The sequence below is a fragment of the Salvelinus fontinalis genome, chromosome 33 (assembly GCF_029448725.1).
Source record: "Salvelinus fontinalis isolate EN_2023a chromosome 33, ASM2944872v1, whole genome shotgun sequence".
Lineage (NCBI taxonomy): Eukaryota > Metazoa > Chordata > Actinopteri > Salmoniformes > Salmonidae > Salvelinus > Salvelinus fontinalis.
Window position 1 is genome coordinate 30,634,780 of NC_074697.1, and position 19,498 is coordinate 30,654,277.

At 41.9% G+C, this 19,498-nt stretch overlaps 1 protein-coding gene and 1 pseudogene across 4 annotated transcripts in view; both read left to right on the forward strand.

Annotated features, from left to right (window-relative positions):
• The window catches only part of LOC129831992 (bridge-like lipid transfer protein family member 2), a 34,568-nt gene extending 24,763 nt beyond the window's left edge, over positions 1–9,805 (forward strand). For all 4 annotated transcript variants that reach the window (XM_055895688.1, XM_055895691.1, XM_055895689.1 and 1 more), the window contains exons 37-39: positions 112–213; positions 922–1,056; positions 7,521–9,805. In XM_055895688.1, the coding sequence (XP_055751663.1) occupies positions 112–213; positions 922–1,056; positions 7,521–7,709 (426 nt within the window). In that variant the 3' untranslated portion in view covers positions 7,710–9,805. The remainder of the gene's footprint in view (positions 1–111; positions 214–921; positions 1,057–7,520) is intronic.
• Positions 9,806–9,906: 101 nt separating this feature from the next.
• On the forward strand, positions 9,907–18,386 carry LOC129831996 (ribosomal protein S6 kinase-related protein-like; annotated as a pseudogene).
• Positions 18,387–19,498: the final 1,112 nt, after the last annotated feature.

Consider the following 19,498-nt stretch of genomic DNA (forward strand, 5'->3'; position numbering starts at 1 on the left):
TCTTGTTTAAAAGTAGTGAACTATGATGAATATTTAGGGTGCCATTTCAGACGTAGCCTTAGGTTTTCCATACTGTATTGAAGTCAAAGTATGTCTTATTTCCCTACCTAGCATCCTGTAGATGACATCGACAAGATGAAGGAAAGAGCAGCCATGAATAACTCCTTCATCTACATCAAGATCCCCCAGGTTCCCCTGTGTGTCAGCTATAAGGTAGGTATCACTATGTGCTGAAGTTAAAGGTAGCAAATTCCGCACATTTTACAGAAATTTTCCCGGTTGGATAATTCCCGGATTTCTTCCAACCGGGATTTTTGGAAAATCTGGAAATGGTCTGGATTTTGCAACTAGCTAAAGGAGAACGGTACTCAATGCTTTGATTCAAGCCATTCATTGATTCTATATGCATGTCGGTGTGTCAGTGAGTTCATAAATATACATTCCCCTCGAAGAGAGATGTCGTCATGATTCTGTGTTGACCCCATACCAGGTCACATGTTTTGTTCTCAGACTTGAAAAAATACCTCTATCTAATGTTGTCATGTGTTTTATCTGTTTGTATATGTAAACCTTCACACACTGTTGGCTTGTTTGTGACTTGGACGTCGTTTATAATCTCCCGATTTTTCAATTTCATGTATTCAGGGATTTGCAAAATAATCGTATTTTCCAATGACAGCATTGGCTTCAGATTACAAAATCCCATAGCTGATTTGAGTAAATGTTTAATAAATCTAAATGTTTAATATTGAAAATGTAATATTCGTGTATGAATATGTAATATCATTAAATGGGAGATAAATGAACACAGACATGTATTGAAGGTATGATTATTGTAGAATTATTTGAACAACTGTTGTACTTTTTAACTCTCAAACAATGCAGTTTCATTATGTATTGTGTGCTTGTATGTCCACATAGGGAGAGAAAAGCAGTGTTGACTGGAAGGATCTGAACCTGGTTCTACCTTGTCTGGAGTACCACAACAACACATGGACCTGGCTGGACTTTGCCATGGCTGTTAAGAGGGACAGCAGGAAAGCACTTGTAGCACAGGTACTGCACTGAACCCTGTCCCGCTTATTACTAACCCAACCATTGTGGGGTGAAGTTCGCCTAGATACAGATCTTGGATCAGCCTCCCCTTGACCATTAGTTATGGATATGCCAAACTAACCCAGGGTCAGCATATAGGGGCACCTTCACCCTACTCTGTGCTGCACAGAACCCTGGCCTCTCTCATTACCAACATGGTCATGTCCTACAGTAGCAGTTTGATGGCAAAAATGGCACTTCTACCATCAGGATGTTCCAAGCTGCCAAAATGCCAATCCAAGATGGCGTAGCAGTGCAGACGTGGTTTGTTGTCCTCTCGTTTACTTTTTGTATTTTTTTGTATATATTCCAATTGAAAAATAAATCTCTTTTTCCATTTTTAAATTAAATATACCTTCCGGTAACCCGCCTCACTCAATGTGACACGGATCCGCAATTCTTTTTTTAGACCCTATAGCCAAAACGTTCATCAAAAGGTAGCCAGCTAATTAGCCAAGTTACTAGCCATTTAGTTATTGTTAGCCACTGCTAGCCTTTTTTTAGCCTGGATAATACCTGCCAGCCTCGGACTGTTTTTCTCCACTACAACGCCAGATTCCTGCCGACCATTGATCATCACAGCTAGCTATCTTCAACTGAGTGACCCAGCCCCAAAGCTAGCCCTGAGCCAGGCGCGTCTCCCGGCTAGAAAACAAAATTCCCACAACTACAATACCTCTTTCGCCATCTGGCCCGGTCCCTTCGTTGACACGGCACCCTGCCATACCACCACGACTGGTCCGCAGACGTAATTCCATCAACTATGCCTTCAACCAGCCTTTGCCGGACGACGGAGCAGACGCTTCTACTTACCCCGGACTGCTAACTTTAAACGCTGTGTCTCCCGCGTGCTAGCGTAGTAACGACTAGCTAGCTGCTTCCCTGTTTCATCTATTGCTGTAAAGTGGACCCTATAATCACTTGGCTACATGGCTGATGCCTGCTGGACTGTTCATATATCAGGGTACTCCACTTTGTTTACCTTTGTTTATCTGTCGGCCCTAGCCCCGAACTCAGGCCCTGTGTGTAGTTAACCGACTCTCTCTGCCCATTCATCGCCATTTCACCTGTTGTTGTTGTTGACTTAGCTGATTAGCTGCTGTCTTAACCGTTGTTGACTTAGCTAGCTCTCCCAATCAACACCTGTGATTGCTTTATGCCTCGCTTTATGTCTCTCTTAAATGTCAATATGCCTTGTATACTGTTGTTTAGGATAATTATCATTGTTTTAGTTTACTTCGGAGCCCCTAGTCCCACTGTACATGCCTTATATACCTCCTTTGTCCCACCTCCCACACATGTGGTGACCTCTCCCAGTATAACCAGCATGTCCAGAGATGCAAACTCTCTTATCATCACTCAGTGCCTGGGCTTACCTCCACTGTACCCGCACCCCACCATACCCCTGTCTGCACATTATGCCCTGAATCTATTCTACCACGCCCAGAAATCTGCTCCTTTTATTCTGTCCCCAACGCACTAGACGACCAGTTTTGCTAGCCTTTACCGTACCCTCATCCTACTCCTCCTCTGTTCCTCGGGTGATGTGGAGGTTAAACCAGGCTCTGCGTGTCCCCAGGCACTCATTTGTTGACTTCTGTAATCAAAAATGCCTTGGTTTCATGCATGTTAACATCAGAAGCCTCCTCCCTTAGTTTGTTTTACTCACTGCTTTAGCACACTCCGCCAACCCCGATGTCCTTGCCATGTCTGAATCCTGGCGTAGGAAGGCCACCAAAAATTCTGCGATTTCCATACCCAACTACAACATTTTCCGTCAAGAAAGGGGGAGGAGTTGCAATCTACTGCAGAGATAGCTTGCAAAGTTCTGTCATACTCTCCAGGTTTATGCCCAAACAGTTCGAGCTTCTAATTTTAAAAATGAATCTCTCCAGAAATAAGTCTCTCACTGTTGCCGCATGTTATAGATCCCCCCTCAGCTCCCAGCTGTGCCCTGGACACCATATGTGAATTGATTGCCCCCCATCTGTATTCAGAGTTCGTTCTATTAGGTGACCTAAACTGGGATATCCTTAACCTCTCTAGAGTATGTGGGATGGTAGCGTCCCACCTCGTCAACAGCCAGTGAAACTGCAGTGCGCCAAATTCAAAACAACAGAAATCCCATAATTAAAATTCCTCAAACATACAAGTATTTTACACCATTTTAAAGATACACTTGTTGTAAATCCAGCCACAGTGTCCGATTTCAAAAGGCTTTACGAAGAAAGCACACCAAACGAGTATGTTAGGTCAGAGCCAAGTCATAGAAAAACACAGTCATTTTTCCAGCCAAAGAGAGGAGTCACAAAAAGCAGAAATATTGATAAAATTAATCACTAACCTTTGATGATCTTCATCAGATGACACTCATAGGACTTCATGTTACACAATACATGTATGTTTTGTTCGGTCAAGTTCATATTTATATCCAAAAATATGAGTTTACATTGGCGCGTTATGTTCAGTAGTTCCAAAACATCCGGTGATTTTGCAGAGAGCCACATCAATTTACAGAAATACTCATAATAAATATTGCTAAAAGATACAACTGTTATGCATGGAATTTTAGATCCACTTCTCCTTAATGCAACCGCTGTGTCAGATTTTAAAAAAACTTTACAGAAAAAGCACACCATGCAATAATCTGAGTACGGTGCTCAGACGACAAATCAAGCCAAACAGATATCCGCCATGTTGGAGTCAACAGAAGCCAGAAATAGCATTATAAATATTCAATTACCTTTGATGATCTTCATCAGAATGCACTCCCAGGAATCCCAGTTCCACAATAAATGTTTGTTTTGTTCGATGAAGTCCATAATTTATGTCCAAATAACTCCTTTTTGTTAGCGCGTTTAGCCCAGTAATCAAAATTCCTGACGCGCGATCACTAGGTGCAGACAAAGTCAGAAAGTTCCGTTACAGTCCGTAGAAACATGTCAACGATGTATAGAATCAATCTTTAGAATGTTTTTAACATAAATCTTCAATAATGTTCCAACCGGAGAATTCCTTTGTCTTCAGAAATGCAATGGAACGCAAGCTAACTCTCTCACGTGAACGCGCCTGGTCAGCTCGTGGCTCTCTGGCAGACCTCTGACTCATTCCCCTCTCATTCGCCCCCACCTCACAGTAGAAGCCTCAAACAAGGTTCTAAAGACTGTTGACATCTAGTGGAAGCCTTAGGAAGTGCAATATGACCCCATTTCCACTGTATCTTGGATAAGCAAAGAGTTGAAAAACTACAAACCTCAGATTTCCCACTTCCTGGTTGGATTTTTTCTTCTCAGGTTTTTGCCTGCCATATGAGTTCTGTTATACTCACAGACATCATTCAAACAGTTTTAGAAACTTCAGTGTTTTCTATCCAAATCTACTAATAATATGCATATCTTAGCTTCTGGGCCTGAGTAGCAGGCAGTTTACTCTGGGCACGCTTTTCATCCGGACGTGAAAATACTGCCCCCTACCCCAAAGAAGTTAACACCCCAGCAGTCCTACAATCTAAGCTAGATGCCCTCAATCTCACACAAATTATCAAGGAAACCACCAGGTACAACCCTAAATCTGTTTAACATGGGCACCCTCATAGATATTATCCTGACCAACTTGCCCTCCAAATACATCTCTGCTGTTTTCAATCAGGATCTCAGCGATCACTGCCTCATTGTCTGCATCCGCTATGGGTCCGAGGTCAAACGACCACCCCTCATCACTGTCAAACGCTCCCGAAAACACTTCTGCGAGCAGGCCTTTCTAATCGACCTGGCCCAGATATCCTGGAAGGATATTGACCTCATCCCGTCAGTCGGATGCCTGGTCGTTCTTTAAAAGTAATTTCCTCACCATCTTAATAAGCATGCCCCTTTCAAAAAATGTAGAACTAAGAACATATATAGCCCTTGGTTCACTGCTGACCTTGACCAGCACAAAAACATCCTGTGACGGACTGCAATAGCATCGAATAGTCCCTGCGATATGCAACTGTTCAGGGAAGTCAGGAACCAATACAGTCAGTCAGTCAGGAAAGCAAAGGCTAGCTTTTTCAAACAGAAATTTGCATCCTGTAGTTCTAACTCCAAAAGGTTTTGGGACACTAAAGTCCATGGAGAACAAGAGCACCTCCTCCCAGCTGCCCACTGCACTGAGGCTAGGCGACACGGTCACCACCGATAAATCCATGATAATTGAACATTTCAATAAGCATTTCTCTACGGCTGGCCATGCTTTCCTCCTGGCTACCCCAACCCCGGCCAACAGCTCCACACCCCTCGCAGCTACTTGCCGAGCCTCCCCAACTTCTCCTTCACCCAAATCCAGATCGCAGATGTTCTGAAAGAGCTGCAAAACCTGGACCGGTACAAATCAGCTGGGCTAGACAATCTGGACCCTCTTTCTAAAATTATCCGCAGCCATTGTTGCAACCCCTATTACCAGTCTGTTCAACCTCTTTCATTTCGTCCGAGATCCCTAAAGATTTGAAGCTGCCGCGGTCAACCCCTTCTTCCAAGGAGGTGACACTCTAGACCCAAACTGTTACAGACCTATATCCATCCTGCCCTGCCTTTCTAAAGTCTTTGAAAGCCAAGTTAATAAACCGATCACTGACCATTTCTAATCCCACCGTACCTTCTCCGCTATGCAATCCGTTTTCCGAGCTGGTCACGGGTGCACCTCAGCCACGCTCAAGGTACTAAGCGATATCATAACCGCCATCGATAAAAGACAGTACTGTGCAGCCATCTTCATCGACCTGGCCATGGCTTTCGACTCTGTCAATCACTGTATTCTTATTGGAAGACTCAATAGCCTTGGTTTCTCAAATGACTGCCTCGCCTGGTTCACCAACTACTTTGCAGATATTGTACAGTGTGTTAAATCGGAGGGCCTGTTGTCCGGACCTCTGGCTGTCTCTATGGGGGTACCACAGGGTTCAATTCTCGGGCCGACTATTTTCTCTGTATAAATCAACGATGTCACTCTTGCTGCGGGTGATTCCCTGATCCACCTCTATGCAGACGACACCATTCTGTATACATCTGGCCCTTCTTTGGACACCGTGTTAACTAACCTCCAAACAAGCTTCAATGCCATACAACACTCCTTCCGTGGCCTCCAACTGCTCTTAAACGCTAGCAAAACCAAATGCATGCTTTTCAACCGTTCGCTGCCCGCACCCGCCCGCCCGACTAGCATCACTACTCTGGACGGTTCTGACCTAGAATACGTGGACAACTACAAATACCTAGGTGTCTGGCTAGACTGTAAACTCTCCTTCCAGACTCATATCAAACATCTCCAATCAAATCTAGAATCGGCTTTCTATTTCGCAACAAAGCATCCTTCACTCACGCCGCCAAACTTAACCTAGTAAAACTGACTATCCTACCGATCCTCGACTTCGGCGATGTCATCTACAAAATAGCTTCCAATACTCTACTCAGCAAATTGGATGCAGTCTATCACAGTGCCATCCGTTTTGTTACCAAAGCGCCTTATACCATCCACCACTGCGACCTATATGCTCTAGTTGGCTGGCCCTCGCTACATATTCGTCGCCAGAACCACTGGCTTCAGGTCATCTACAAGTCTATGCTAGGTAAAACTCTGCCTTATCTCAGCTCACTGATCACGATAACGACACCCACCCGTAGCACGCGCTCCAGCAGATATATCTCACTGGTCATCCCCAAAGCCAACACTCCCTTTGGCCGCCTTTCCTTCCAGTTCTCTGGTGCCATTGACTGGAACGAATTGCAAAAATCGCTGAAGCTGGAGTCTTACATTTTCCTCACTAACTTTAAACATCAGCTATCTGAGCAGCTAACCGATCGCTGCAGCTGTACATAGTCCATCTGTAAATAGCCCACCCAATCTACCTACCTACCTCATCCCTATATTGTTTTATTTACTTTGCTGCTCTTTTGCACACCAGTATCTCTGCTTACACACCACCATCTGCTCATCATCATCTGCTCATCTATCACTCCAGTGTTACTCTGCTAAATTGTAATTAATTTGCTACTATGGCCTATTTATTGCCATACCTCCTCATGCCATTTGCACACACTGTATATAGACTTTCTTTTTTTTCTATTGTGTTATTGACTGTACGCTTGTTTATTCCATGTAACTCTGTGTTGTTGTTTCTGTCACACTGCTTTGCTTTATCTTGGCCAGGTCGCAGTTGTAAATGAGAACTTGTTCTCAACTAGCTTACCTGGTTAAATAAAAATAAAAAAATCCCTGCCTAAAGCTGTCACAATATAGAACTATGTATAGGTTACTTCAGTCATATGTCCTATATATTTCTCACTTTTTCCTTTTCACATCCATAGATGATAAAGGAGTTCTTGAACCATAGGTCACCTCAGAAAATATGAAATAACATATCACATTTGTCCTCCTCTCCCTCTGTGTAGATGATAAAGGAGAAGCTGCGTCTGAAGCCGGCGTCGGGCTCTGACTCTCGGAGCAAGGCGTTTGAGGGGAAGTCAGACAGTAGCATGCAACAGCAGCAGGAGGAGGATGAGAAGGCACGACTCCTCATCGGTCTCAGCAGCTCAGACAAGAGCTCCAGCAAGAAGAGCATCTTCAGCCGACGCAAGTGACCCATAGGCCTACATAAACTCACACTGAACCAGTACTGCACTGAACCACTGCGCTCTAGTCTATGGAAGTGTCCCAAATGGCACCCTATACCCCACATAGTGAACTACTTTCGAACAGGGCCCTATGGTTCCTGGTCAGAAGTAGTGTACTGTATAGAGAATAGGGTGCCATTTGGGATGCAGTCTATGGCAGCTACAGTAGCACACACCCAGCCCAGGGAATCATGGAAAGGTCAATGTCTTTACTAGTGTATTATCTGATGACACTTTACCGGGTCAAATACTGTATGCTCTGGTGTGAAGATGGAGGTAGCAGGTCTCTATGGGGAACAGAGACTGATAATAAAACACACCCTGTTCTTTCTTACCTGGAGGGGGACAAACTACGGCCTGCGAGCCAAGTCCGGCACGCCAGCCAATTAAATATGGCCCACGATGGCTGAAATTTCTTATTTTAGGTTAAACTACTCCAGGCCATATTTGAACGTATAAAACTATATAGAAAGTGTCTAAGAATTCTCTCAACTGCTATCCAATGAAGCATGTATTTTCATGTATGACCAGGGCCCGTATTCAATGTCTCTGAGTAGGGGTGCTGATCTAGGATCATATCCCCTCCTGTCCATATAATTGTATTTGTTATGATCTAAAAATCACAACTGATCCTAGATCAGTACTCTTTTTCTAAGAGGTGTTATGGATATGGGACCCACTTCTCTGCTAAAAACATACCAGGGTCTTATTGACCAACTGTATCTTTGTTTTCTTGTTTTAGTTTTTTGTGCCATACAGTAAACATTTCATTTTCATTCAATGCATCACGCATTGTCCTGAACTTTCAGAATGAGCAGCCTATACTTGTTGCATTAATAGCATGACTGGGGTGATGGGTATTTTTTTAGTTTCACTGTCTGCTCATTTCCCCTGTAAATCAATTAGAACATTTCATAGTTTATATGTTGACTGACTGTCTCAAATGGCACCCTCTTCCCTATATAGTTCACTACTTTAGAGGATAGGATGCCGAAGTAGTGCACTATATATTGGATAGGATGCCATTTAAGATGCAGCTAATGTGATTTGTTGAGAGCATCGTTTCCTGCTGGTTCAGGAATACTGTATCCTCAAACAAATGTATATCCGGTAGATTGTAAAACATTTTCATCTCAAATTAAAGTACCTTGACAACCATAGAAATGCTGTCTGTTGCAACAGTTAGAAATGCCTGATTCACTAGTACTGTATTGATATATTGATATTCACTAGTACTATATTGATATATTCACTAGTACTGTAATGATATATTGATATATTCACTAGTACTGTATTGATATATTGATATTCACTAGTACTATATTGATATATTCACTAGTACTGTTATGATATATTGATATATTCACTAGTACTGTAATGATATATTGATATATTCACTAGTACTGTATTGATATATTCACTAGTACTGTTATGATATAGTGATATATTGATATATTCACTAGTACTGTAATGATATATTGATATATTCACTAGTACTGTAATGATATATTCTAGCCTTGTGCTTTTATTATTGGCGTTGGGATTTTACTCAAGTCTGTATGATACTGTAACACTGACTGGGAAGTGCATCCCTGTAAAAGAACACAAATATATAATTTGGTACCCTGCATGAGACTTCTCCAACAACATATATGCCACAGCAGACTTAAGTTTTATACTGCAGTTCTTAAACATATCTGTGTGATATCACAACCGAGCAGCAAAAATATGTTCTTGTTTTCTATTTTATGGCAGTTATTCTGTCAGCTTTGATAGCCTCTGCAAATAACAATTTTGTTGCAGCTTGTCTTGATAATGTTTTGAAATTTTAACACTACAGCACTTTTTAAGCAAAGTATTTTCAGATATTTTTGTAACCATGGTTATTTCTTTTCAATCACAACTGTACCTACACCTACTGAGTTTGTTATTCAGTTACAGCTTCCTTAAAGTGCAAGATGTCAAATAATTCTGTCAAAATATTTCAAGAAATTGATTATAGCTCAATGAAATGAGCACCATATATGTAACTACATTTTTGTCAATAAAATAGTTCTAATGTCTCTTATAGCTGAATGTATCATGTATGTTCTCAGACGGTCACTACACCGTCAATTTATCATTTATTTCGTAATTCTAAATAGATGGATGATTGGTTAACAGAAATGTGGAGTTTTGATTTTAGCCGTTATTCCAGTGGAGTGTGAGTGGCTGATTTGATCGTTCATCTGACAGGGTTAACTGGAGCAGAATTTCGCCTTCTGTAGAACACCATCGAATGTGAGGTTATCATTCGTCTCGAGATGATCAGACCCACCCTGCGAGCTTTTCAGTCATGGCGGGTCAGGAATGTGCGCTTGATGTTTTACAAGGCATTGTAAGACAGTGTTTAAACTAACCAATTGGGAAAATAATGAATGTGTGGTTGATCGAGGTTTACCAAGCAATGTGATGGCCAGCAACTCAAGTAAACACAAGGTAATTGATATTCAGACGTAGTCTACACCTATCTATTAAGTTATCAGGTTTGAACACATGTTTATTTAGACTGCTTTAGCCTACAAATCTACTGTCTGTTCCACATACGTGATGCATTTGTATCTTTATATAGTAGGCTAGCCGCTAGCTCGCGACAATATTGGCGTTTAGAAAGACGTGAGTTCAGCGAATATAAACCGGTGATGAGCACCTTACTTTGAACAGTGTTTTATGAATATGCATTGGAATAGTTAACAGGTTAATGAAATGTATATGTAAACTGAACTATGTTTTTAAATACAATTTTTAAGTAAATATTTTACAATGACATTTCAGGGGCACGTGGATCTGGCCAATATGATATGAGTGCACTGAACTGTTTTTAATGCAAAGCGCCTAAGGGTCCTTGGGGAGTTGTATTAAAAGGGACGGGGGAGTGGCTCACTGTGGCTGCTGGGAAATTCTCTTGTGCCTGGAGTAGAATGGACTAAAAGTAATTAAAACAGACTGGACTCTGAGATAATCTACATGAAAATAGAATTAATGAGAAATACAGGATCTGTCCCCCCCCCCCCCCCCCCCCCCTTCCACGGGACGGTTAAGCTAATGTGGCATGAGGTTGTAAGTAACATGAACATTTCCCAGGACATAGACATATCTGATATGGGCAGAAAGCTTAAATACTTGTTAATCTAGCTGCACTGTTCAATTTACAGTAGCTATTACATTGAAAGAATAGCATGCAATTGTTTGATTGCACAATTATGAACTTGAAAATGTATTAATAAACCAATTAGGCACATTTGGGCAGTCTTGATACATTTTGAACCGATATGCAATGGTTCAATGGATCAGTCTAAAACTTTTCACATACGCTGCTGCCATCTAGTGGCGCCTGGACTGGAATAAGACGACATGTCCTTTCTCTTGCATTTCAAAGATGATGGTACAAAAAAACATGTTTTTTTCATTGTATTATCTTTTACCCGATCTAATGTGTTATACTACATTCATTTCACATTTCCACAAACTTCAAAGTGTTTCCTTTCAAATGGTATCAAGAACATGCATATCCTTGCTTCAGGTCCTGAGCTACAGGCAGTTAGATTTGGGTATGTCATTTTAGGTAAAAAAGGGGCTGATCTTTAAGAGGTTTCTAATGAATATCTTCAACAATCGTTTGTTTATGTTGGCAAATGTTCATGTGAAATCTTTATCCAATGCTGATTTAGTCCTGCATGATTCTAGTGTGGCATATGCCAGTAAGTAACATCAACAGATGTTTGACATGTAGCTATACTTACTTGCTACTCACAGCACAACTTGTAATTAGAACCATCACTAATTAGAAAGCCGCTGTCCTCAATGTAGAAACGGGTGCCAAGCCAGGAGAGACGACACAACCAAGGCTGGCATGGCCTTCTCTCCAATATTGGAATATCCTTTACTGATGGACTTCGCCACCTTGGCCCACCTGTTCTGGCCACACAGGGCATGGTGCTCGGCAGCGGAGCCCCAATCCCTGAGGACCTCCTCCCCCCAGGACACAGCCCTCAGAAGCCTGGCATGGAGTTGACTCTCCCTGGCTTCATCTCTGTCTTTCTGCCTGAGTTCCCACACCGTAAATTTCCTGGGCAAGATAATTTTCAGGTAGTCCTCCTTAACTTCATTTGGATTGAACACCTGGACCACACATGATTTCAATCTTTGATGAAAAGGTTGCCTCTTCAGCAGATGTAATGAAATCATTCATTGATAGGCAAAAAAATGATAAATCAGTAACTAATTACTTCTTGATTGGACGCTGACTAAGTTATTCTATATGGGGGGGAAATAAATGATATGATGGTCTATCTGGTGTGAAACCTACCTTGAATGATACCAATGTTTAATAATAATGCAACATTTGAATCTCACTCTCTCCATGACATTCAGATCCTGGGCTTCATAGCCAAAGGCTCCGTTGGTCCTATCTTCAAAGTAAAGGACAGGTCGAAGGAGAAGACTGATGCAGTTAAGGTGAATCTCCTCAGCCTCCTGCCACATCACATTTAACCAGCACTGTATTTCATGTGACATCTACACACATCTAGTGTATTCTATTCCTACCCTGCATTTCATTTTATTGTATTGTGTTGCTCTACAGGTTTTACCCAAGTCTGAGATACTGAAGCATGGGGTCCTGGGACAGTCAAAGGAGGATGTCATCGTTCAGGTCGGTCACACTGCAGGATGAACTGTAAAGCTGCTATCCTAGCTTAGCTCCTAACTTAGTTTAGGGATAACATGCTGGAAACAATGACTCACTGAGCTCTAACAATGACTATGACAATTATCCCTATGAGCTTCTATGCAACAACAAACATGGTCCCATGGAGCTTTTGCTAAACAAAAATAAAATAAAAACATTTGCCATCGTTGAAGATACCTGGTTACATTCAGATCCCTCCTAAATCACATTTCGTTATACTTTGTGTCTTTGCTGACATACACACTTTTGCTGTGTGTGTTGCCTGTTGCGTTGCAGCAGCAGCTCAGCCACCCATTCCTCCACAATCTGCAGGACTGCTGGCAGACCCAGCGCCACCTCTTCATTAGTGAGTGACTAATGTGATATAGCTAGATCCCTATTTATCCGCTCCTCTCTTTACACTCCCTGTGTCTCACATAGGAGCTTCCAACTGGGCACAGACGTCAGTTCAACGTTGTTCAACCAGTTCAACGTTGATTCAGCCCAATGGGTTGTCTCGCTCTCCCTAGCAGGAGTGTCAACTATGGTATTATCTGGCCTTTCTGCTATTTACTGTTGTCTCCTCAGTTTGAGCCTCATGACTCGTCTGAAGAATTATACTGCCATCTACTGAGATTTCAGTGTGTATCATACAGTCCTGTGGCCTCTGAACCGAATTTCCCTTCCTTTAGATTTTTTAATAACACCCTTATTAGTGGAGTTTGAGTTCATTTGTGTCTCTCACTGACACTTAGCTCCTTCCCCAACATCAGCCCTTTCCCTTCCTACGCTTCCCCCAGCCTTAAAAAACGTGCAACCCTGTGACTTCCGACAAATTAATTGTTTTCTCCTATTGCTTCTCTCCTCCACTGCTCAGCAAGGGTCATCTACTCCCAGCCCTGGATCAGTGTACTGTAGATAGCCTTGTTATGTACTAAGATGGATCATTGTGTGTGTCTGTCTTCCCACAGTGTGTGAGTACTGCAGTACTGGAGACCTGTACACCTACTGGATACTGAAGGGCCAGTTTGGGGATGATGAGGCTCGGGTGTTCGCTGCAGAGCTAGACTGTGCTTTGGGTGAGTGTCCCTCAAGTGTATATACAAAATATAGTTTTCCAAAAATGTGTATGAGATCATTGTTTAAGTTTCACCTTTACTTATTATAATGGGTGTGTCTGATCGGTAGGTTTCCTTCACGACTTTGGGATCATGCATAGGGATGTGAAGGTATCAACGTTTGTTTTGATCATGAACATTATTCTTTGTACATAACTTACGTATTCTTGCAACTAAATGACTCATATTTATAACGTCACTGGAAAGTTTATAATCATCTGATTATTATAGATTTTTTAGATGGAGAATGTCCTTCTGTCTGACCAAGGTAATGCTGGCTTAATAAATATATTCATATATATACCATTTAGTAGACACTTTTATCCAAAGCAGTTTACAGTACAGTCATGCATGTGTAGCACATGGGGATGTGTGAAACGTACTCCTCAGCCTTAAGTGTCCTGCTTGCGTCATCTCATTAGCTAGCTTTTGAGGTGGCGCGATCGGCTAAGACGCTTGAGGGAGGACGGTCACGTGTATTTTGTGAGGCAGAGATCCTGAGTTCGCCCCAGGTATTGGCCGAATCAGGAGGAAGTCGTACCCGCTAAACAAGCATCGTGACGTTCTTTACAGATGCATACATTTGACGTATGGTTTAGTTTACTTTCTACTGCAAAAAAATATAAGACAACACTAGAGGGCCTTATAATACAGTGGAAACTTCAGTGTTGTTGTTGTTGGGAATATTCTCGAAGATATTATTTTTATGGTGAAAGTAGTTTAAGCTTCATATTAGTCAGGTAGAATAACCGGAATTGGATTTGTATAGTACTGTATGTAAAATACAGCTGTATCTGTTTGATGCAGGTCATCTGCGTTTAGCTGACTTTGGACTTTCTCGCCGTCTTGAGCAGGGCACAAGAGCATTTACAATTTGTGGGACAATCCAATACATGGGTGAGATTCTTGGGATCAGGCAAAGTTAATGGTCACTACACATGAAGCACCTATTATAATCTCACTGGGATGATCCTCTGTCTAAACAGCTCCTGAAGTCCTGAGTGGGGGTCCATACAGCCATGCTGCTGATTGGTGGTCTCTCGGCATTCTGTTGTTCTCAATGGTGACTGGAAAGGAACTGTTGTGGTGACCGCACATCTTAATTAAATGAATGTGATGATGTAATAGTTATTAGAAAGGTTGTTTTTCTTCTTCTTTTAAGCTGTCCTGTCATGCAAATTTAAATGCTGTTGTTGGTGCTAATTCTGCCATCTCCATGGTTCCCTGTGCCTCCAGAGCCAGACCACTGCAACATGCTGAGAAAGGTCAGAGACTGCCCATACTCCATACCCAAGACCTTCAGGCCTGCACTAGTTTTTCTGCTCACAGAGGTCAGAAGTCATCTGTAGTAGGATTGTCTCAGAATATCAACAAAATACCATCACAACAAATTCTCAATGCTTATCTTTCTTTCTCCATCCTGTTTGTGACTCCAGCTCCTATGCAAGAACCCAGCCCATCGCCTGCATAGCCTGGAGCGCTTCAAAAGGCAGATATTTTTTCATGGCACTTCCTTCGACTCTCAGCTACTACAGACCTGTTGAATTAATTATTGAACTGAAGAACCATCCTGATCGTCCAGTCAAAGCAATGCGGGGCCTGTCTATGGACTACTTCCAGAACTTTGACTGTGACATCCTACTCTCCCCTACCAGCCCCACTGACCTGTCACCTACCTTGGCCAACATTGACCTGAGCCAGGCTCTGGCTACAGCTCAGGGTTGTAGTGAATGAGATGTGCCTGTTCTACTTTGCCTCAATACTGCCTGCAAATTAATGGAAACATTTGATATATACTTTGTACCACATGTATACTTGGTTGTGAAAAAGCTACTGTACAGTGCATTTGGAAAGTATTCAGACTCCTTGACTTTTTCCACATTTTGTTACGTTATGGCCTTATTCTAAAATGTATTTAATTGTTTTCTTCCCTCTTAATCTACACACGATACCCCATATAGACAAAACAAAAACAGGTTTAGAAAATTTAGCAAACATAAAAACTGAAATATCACATTTACATAAATATTCAGACCCTTTACTCAGTACTTTGTTGAAGCACCTTTGACAGCGATTACATCCTCAAGTCTTCTTGGGTATGACGCTACAAGCTTTGCACACCTGTATTTGGGGAGTTTCTCCTATTATTTTCTGCAGATTCTCAAGCGTTGTCAGGTTGGATGGGGAGCGTCGCTGTACAGCTGTTTTCAGGTCTCTCCAGAGATGTTCGATCGGGTTCGGGCTCTGGCTGGGCCACTCATGGACATTCAGAGACTTGTCCTGACTCCACTCTTGCATTGTCTTGGCTGTGTGCTTAGGGTTGTTGTCCTGTTGAAAGGTGAACCTTCGCTCCAGTCTACCATAAAGGCCTAATTGGTGGAGTGCTGCAGAGATGGTTGTCCTTCTGGAAGGTTCTCCCATCTCCACAGAGGAACTCTGGAGCTCTGTAGGAGTGTTCGGGTTCTTGGTCACCTCCCTGACCAAGGCACTTTTCCCACAATTGCTCAGTTTGGCCGGGCAGCCAGCTCTAGGAAGAGTCTTGGTGGTTCCAAACTTTTCCATTTAAGAATGATGGAGGCCACAGTGTTCTTGGGGATCTTCAATGCTGAATATTTTTTTTGCCACACTACCCCAGATCGGTGCCTCGACACAATCCTGTCTCAGAGCTCTACGGACAATTCCTTTGACCTCATGGCTTGGTTTTTGCTGTGACATGCACTGTCAACTATGGGACCATATATAGACAGGTGTGTGCTTTTCCAAATCATGTCCAATCAGTTGAATTTACAACAGGTGGACTCCAATCAAGTTGTAGAAACATCTCAAGAATTATCAATGGAAACAGGATGCACCTGAGCTCAATTTCGAGTCTCATAGCAAAGGGTCTGAATAGTTTTTTTTATATGCATTTGCAAACATTTCTAAAAACCTGTTTTCGCTTTTGTCATTGTGGAGTATTGTGTGTAGATTGAGAAAAAAATTATTAAATCAATTTTAGAATAATGCTGTAATGTAACAAAATGTGGTAAAAGTTAAGGGGTCTGAATACTTTGCGAATGCACTGTACAGTTGTGGCCAAAAGTTTTGAGAGTGACACAAATATTAATTTCCACAGAGTTTACTGCTTCAGTGTCTAGATATTTTTGTCAGATGTTACTATGGAATACTGAAGTATAATTACAAGCATTTCATAAGTGTCAAAGGCTTTTATTGACAATTACATGACGTTGATGCAAAGAGTCAATATTTGCAGTGTTGACCCTTTTTCAAGACCTCTGCAATCCGCCCTGGCATGCTGTCAATTAACTTCTGGGCCACATCCTGACTGATGGCAGCCCATTCTTGCATAATCAATGCTTGGAGTTTGTCAGAATTTGTGGGGTTTTGTTTGTCCACCCGCCTCTTGAGGATTGACCACAAGTTCTCAATTCGATTAAGGTCTGGGGAGTTTCCTGGCCATGGACCCAAAATATCGATGTTTTGTTCCCTGAACCACTTAGTTATCACATTTGCCATATGGCAAGGTGCTCCATCATACTGGAAAAGGCATTGTTGGTCACCAAACTGTTCCTGGATGGTTGGGAGAAGTTGCTCTTGGAGGATGTGTTGGTACCATTCTTTATTCATGGCTGTGTTCTTAGGCAAAATTGTGAGTGAGCACTCCCTTGGCTGAGAAGCAACCCCGCACATGAATGGTTTCAGGATGCTTTACTGTTGGCATGACACAGGACTGATGGTAGCGCTCACCTTGTCTTCTCCGGAGAAGCTTTTTTCCGGATGCCCCAAACAATCGGAAAGGGGATTCATCAGAGAAAATGACTTTACCCCAGTCCTCAGCAGTCCAATCCCTGTACCTTTTGCAGAATATCAGTCTGTCCCTGATGTTTTTCCTGGAGAGAAGTGGCTTCTTTGCTGCCCTTCTTGACACCAGGCCATCCTCCAAAAGTCTTTGCCTCACTGTGCGTGCAGATGTACTCACACCTGCCTGTTGCCATTCTTGAGCAAGCTCTGTACTGGTGGTGCCCCCATCCCGCAGCTGAATCAACTTTAGGAGACGGTCCTGGCGCTTGCTGGACTTTCTTGGGCGCCCTGAAGCCTTCTGCAGAAATGCAGTGGAAATGTTTTTTTGGAATTCAGTTCATTGGCAAGAGGGACTTTGCAATTAATTGCAATTCATCTGATCACTCTTCATAACATTCTGGAGTATATGCAAATTGCCATCATACAAACTGAGGCAGCAGACTTTGTGAAAATTCATATTTGTGTCATTCTCAACTTTTGGCCACGACTGTAAGTTTTCTTTATTTACTTGGCCTATTTGGCTCCCTTTCTTCCTCTGTATACCTCTTTGCATACCCATTTAATGGGGTGATAAATATACATGAGCTTTAATACACTGAAAACCACCATTTACCAAAAAGGGTTTATAACAATTCTATTTCCCATTGAGATGAACAGTACTGAAACTCAAAGCCTCTCAAGGCACTGCCTGTAACAGCACACTATTTTAAAATGTGGATCAACCACCTGCATGTTTGACCTTTTACCTTTGTCAGTAAATTTATATAAGAAGATCTCTATTTTCCTGAAAATCCTTTCACATATATATTTTTTTAACAAGTGTTTTATTCTGTGTAATTTTATGTTTGATGGCTTAGGCCATCAATTATTTGATTGACTGTTGTGTGACTAATCGCAAGGCCTTTGACTGTTCACACAGTCTTGCTGTATATCCATTTCTCATTAAATTTCACTAATTGTTGATGTGTTTCACCCAACCACAGTAACAGCTGAATAATGAAAGCCCCTATAAACTCACGATGGAGTTGTCTCCTGTCATGATATAATAGGAGAAATATCAAAGGAAATATGTACGTTTAAGCATAGCCTCTTCTTTGGAGCCACTTGAAGTGTTAAAAAAGAGTTGCTAAGTTCCACAGGTTTTTTAGGTTAGATGTTGTTAGCTGTTCCAGATATAGAGCCTGAGTCACTTCAGACACCTGATCATCAGTCATGACCGCAGAGAACATACACACATTTGAGCCAGTACAATACAAGAGGAGGCTTTCAGTTTATTGTTACCAAACAGAAAAGTATCAGTCTTACAGAGTATCATTCATTGGGTATTTCAAATGGTTTTTCCTCTGAAATCTGTGTGGTTCATGGAGCTTGCAACGTCACGGTCATGGGTTCGATTCCTGCTGGGGCCCAGGCCACCCATATGAAAATGTATGGATGATACACTACTGTAAGTCCTTTAGGATAAAAGCATCTGCTAAATGGCATATTTTATATATTATGTTAACACATACTGTACAGTATTTATATTGCACTACACCTGGATACACAACACCAACTTTTTTCCAAGACCTTGGTGTGACGGTGACCTATTTGGTAAAACTCTGAGAACATAGAGAAATCCTTAAGGGAGCAACCTAATAGGATGTCAAATTGAAGAACAGATAAAGCATCGTCATTAAATGTTTTAATTAGGTTTAAACAGAAAAAAATAGCTACTGCCCCAATGGAGACGGCTAAATATAATCTAAGCACAAGTCCCAGTCATCTTCCTAAAATGTCTCCTGAATAGGAAGGTGTAGTGGGCTCCTCTCTCTCTGCGGTCTGACATTGAATTCCCCTTCAGGCCCTTGTCTTAAACAGGTCTGGTACAGTATGTCTGTGGTGTTAGTCCAGTGACCCACATCTTTACATTGGTAGACACCTCTAGCACACTGACACAATTATGGAGGGAGGGATGGAGAAGTCCCATAAAATAACACTAGAACAAGTGAGTTGTCCTAGAAAAGTGGAAAATATATTTTCTCATTTCTATACAGAAAATGGGAGATATTCAACTTGCCAAATAAAGGATCAAATTCAAACACTTGATGAGACTTTATATAATGCCTGCATGATTGAATTAAGTATTT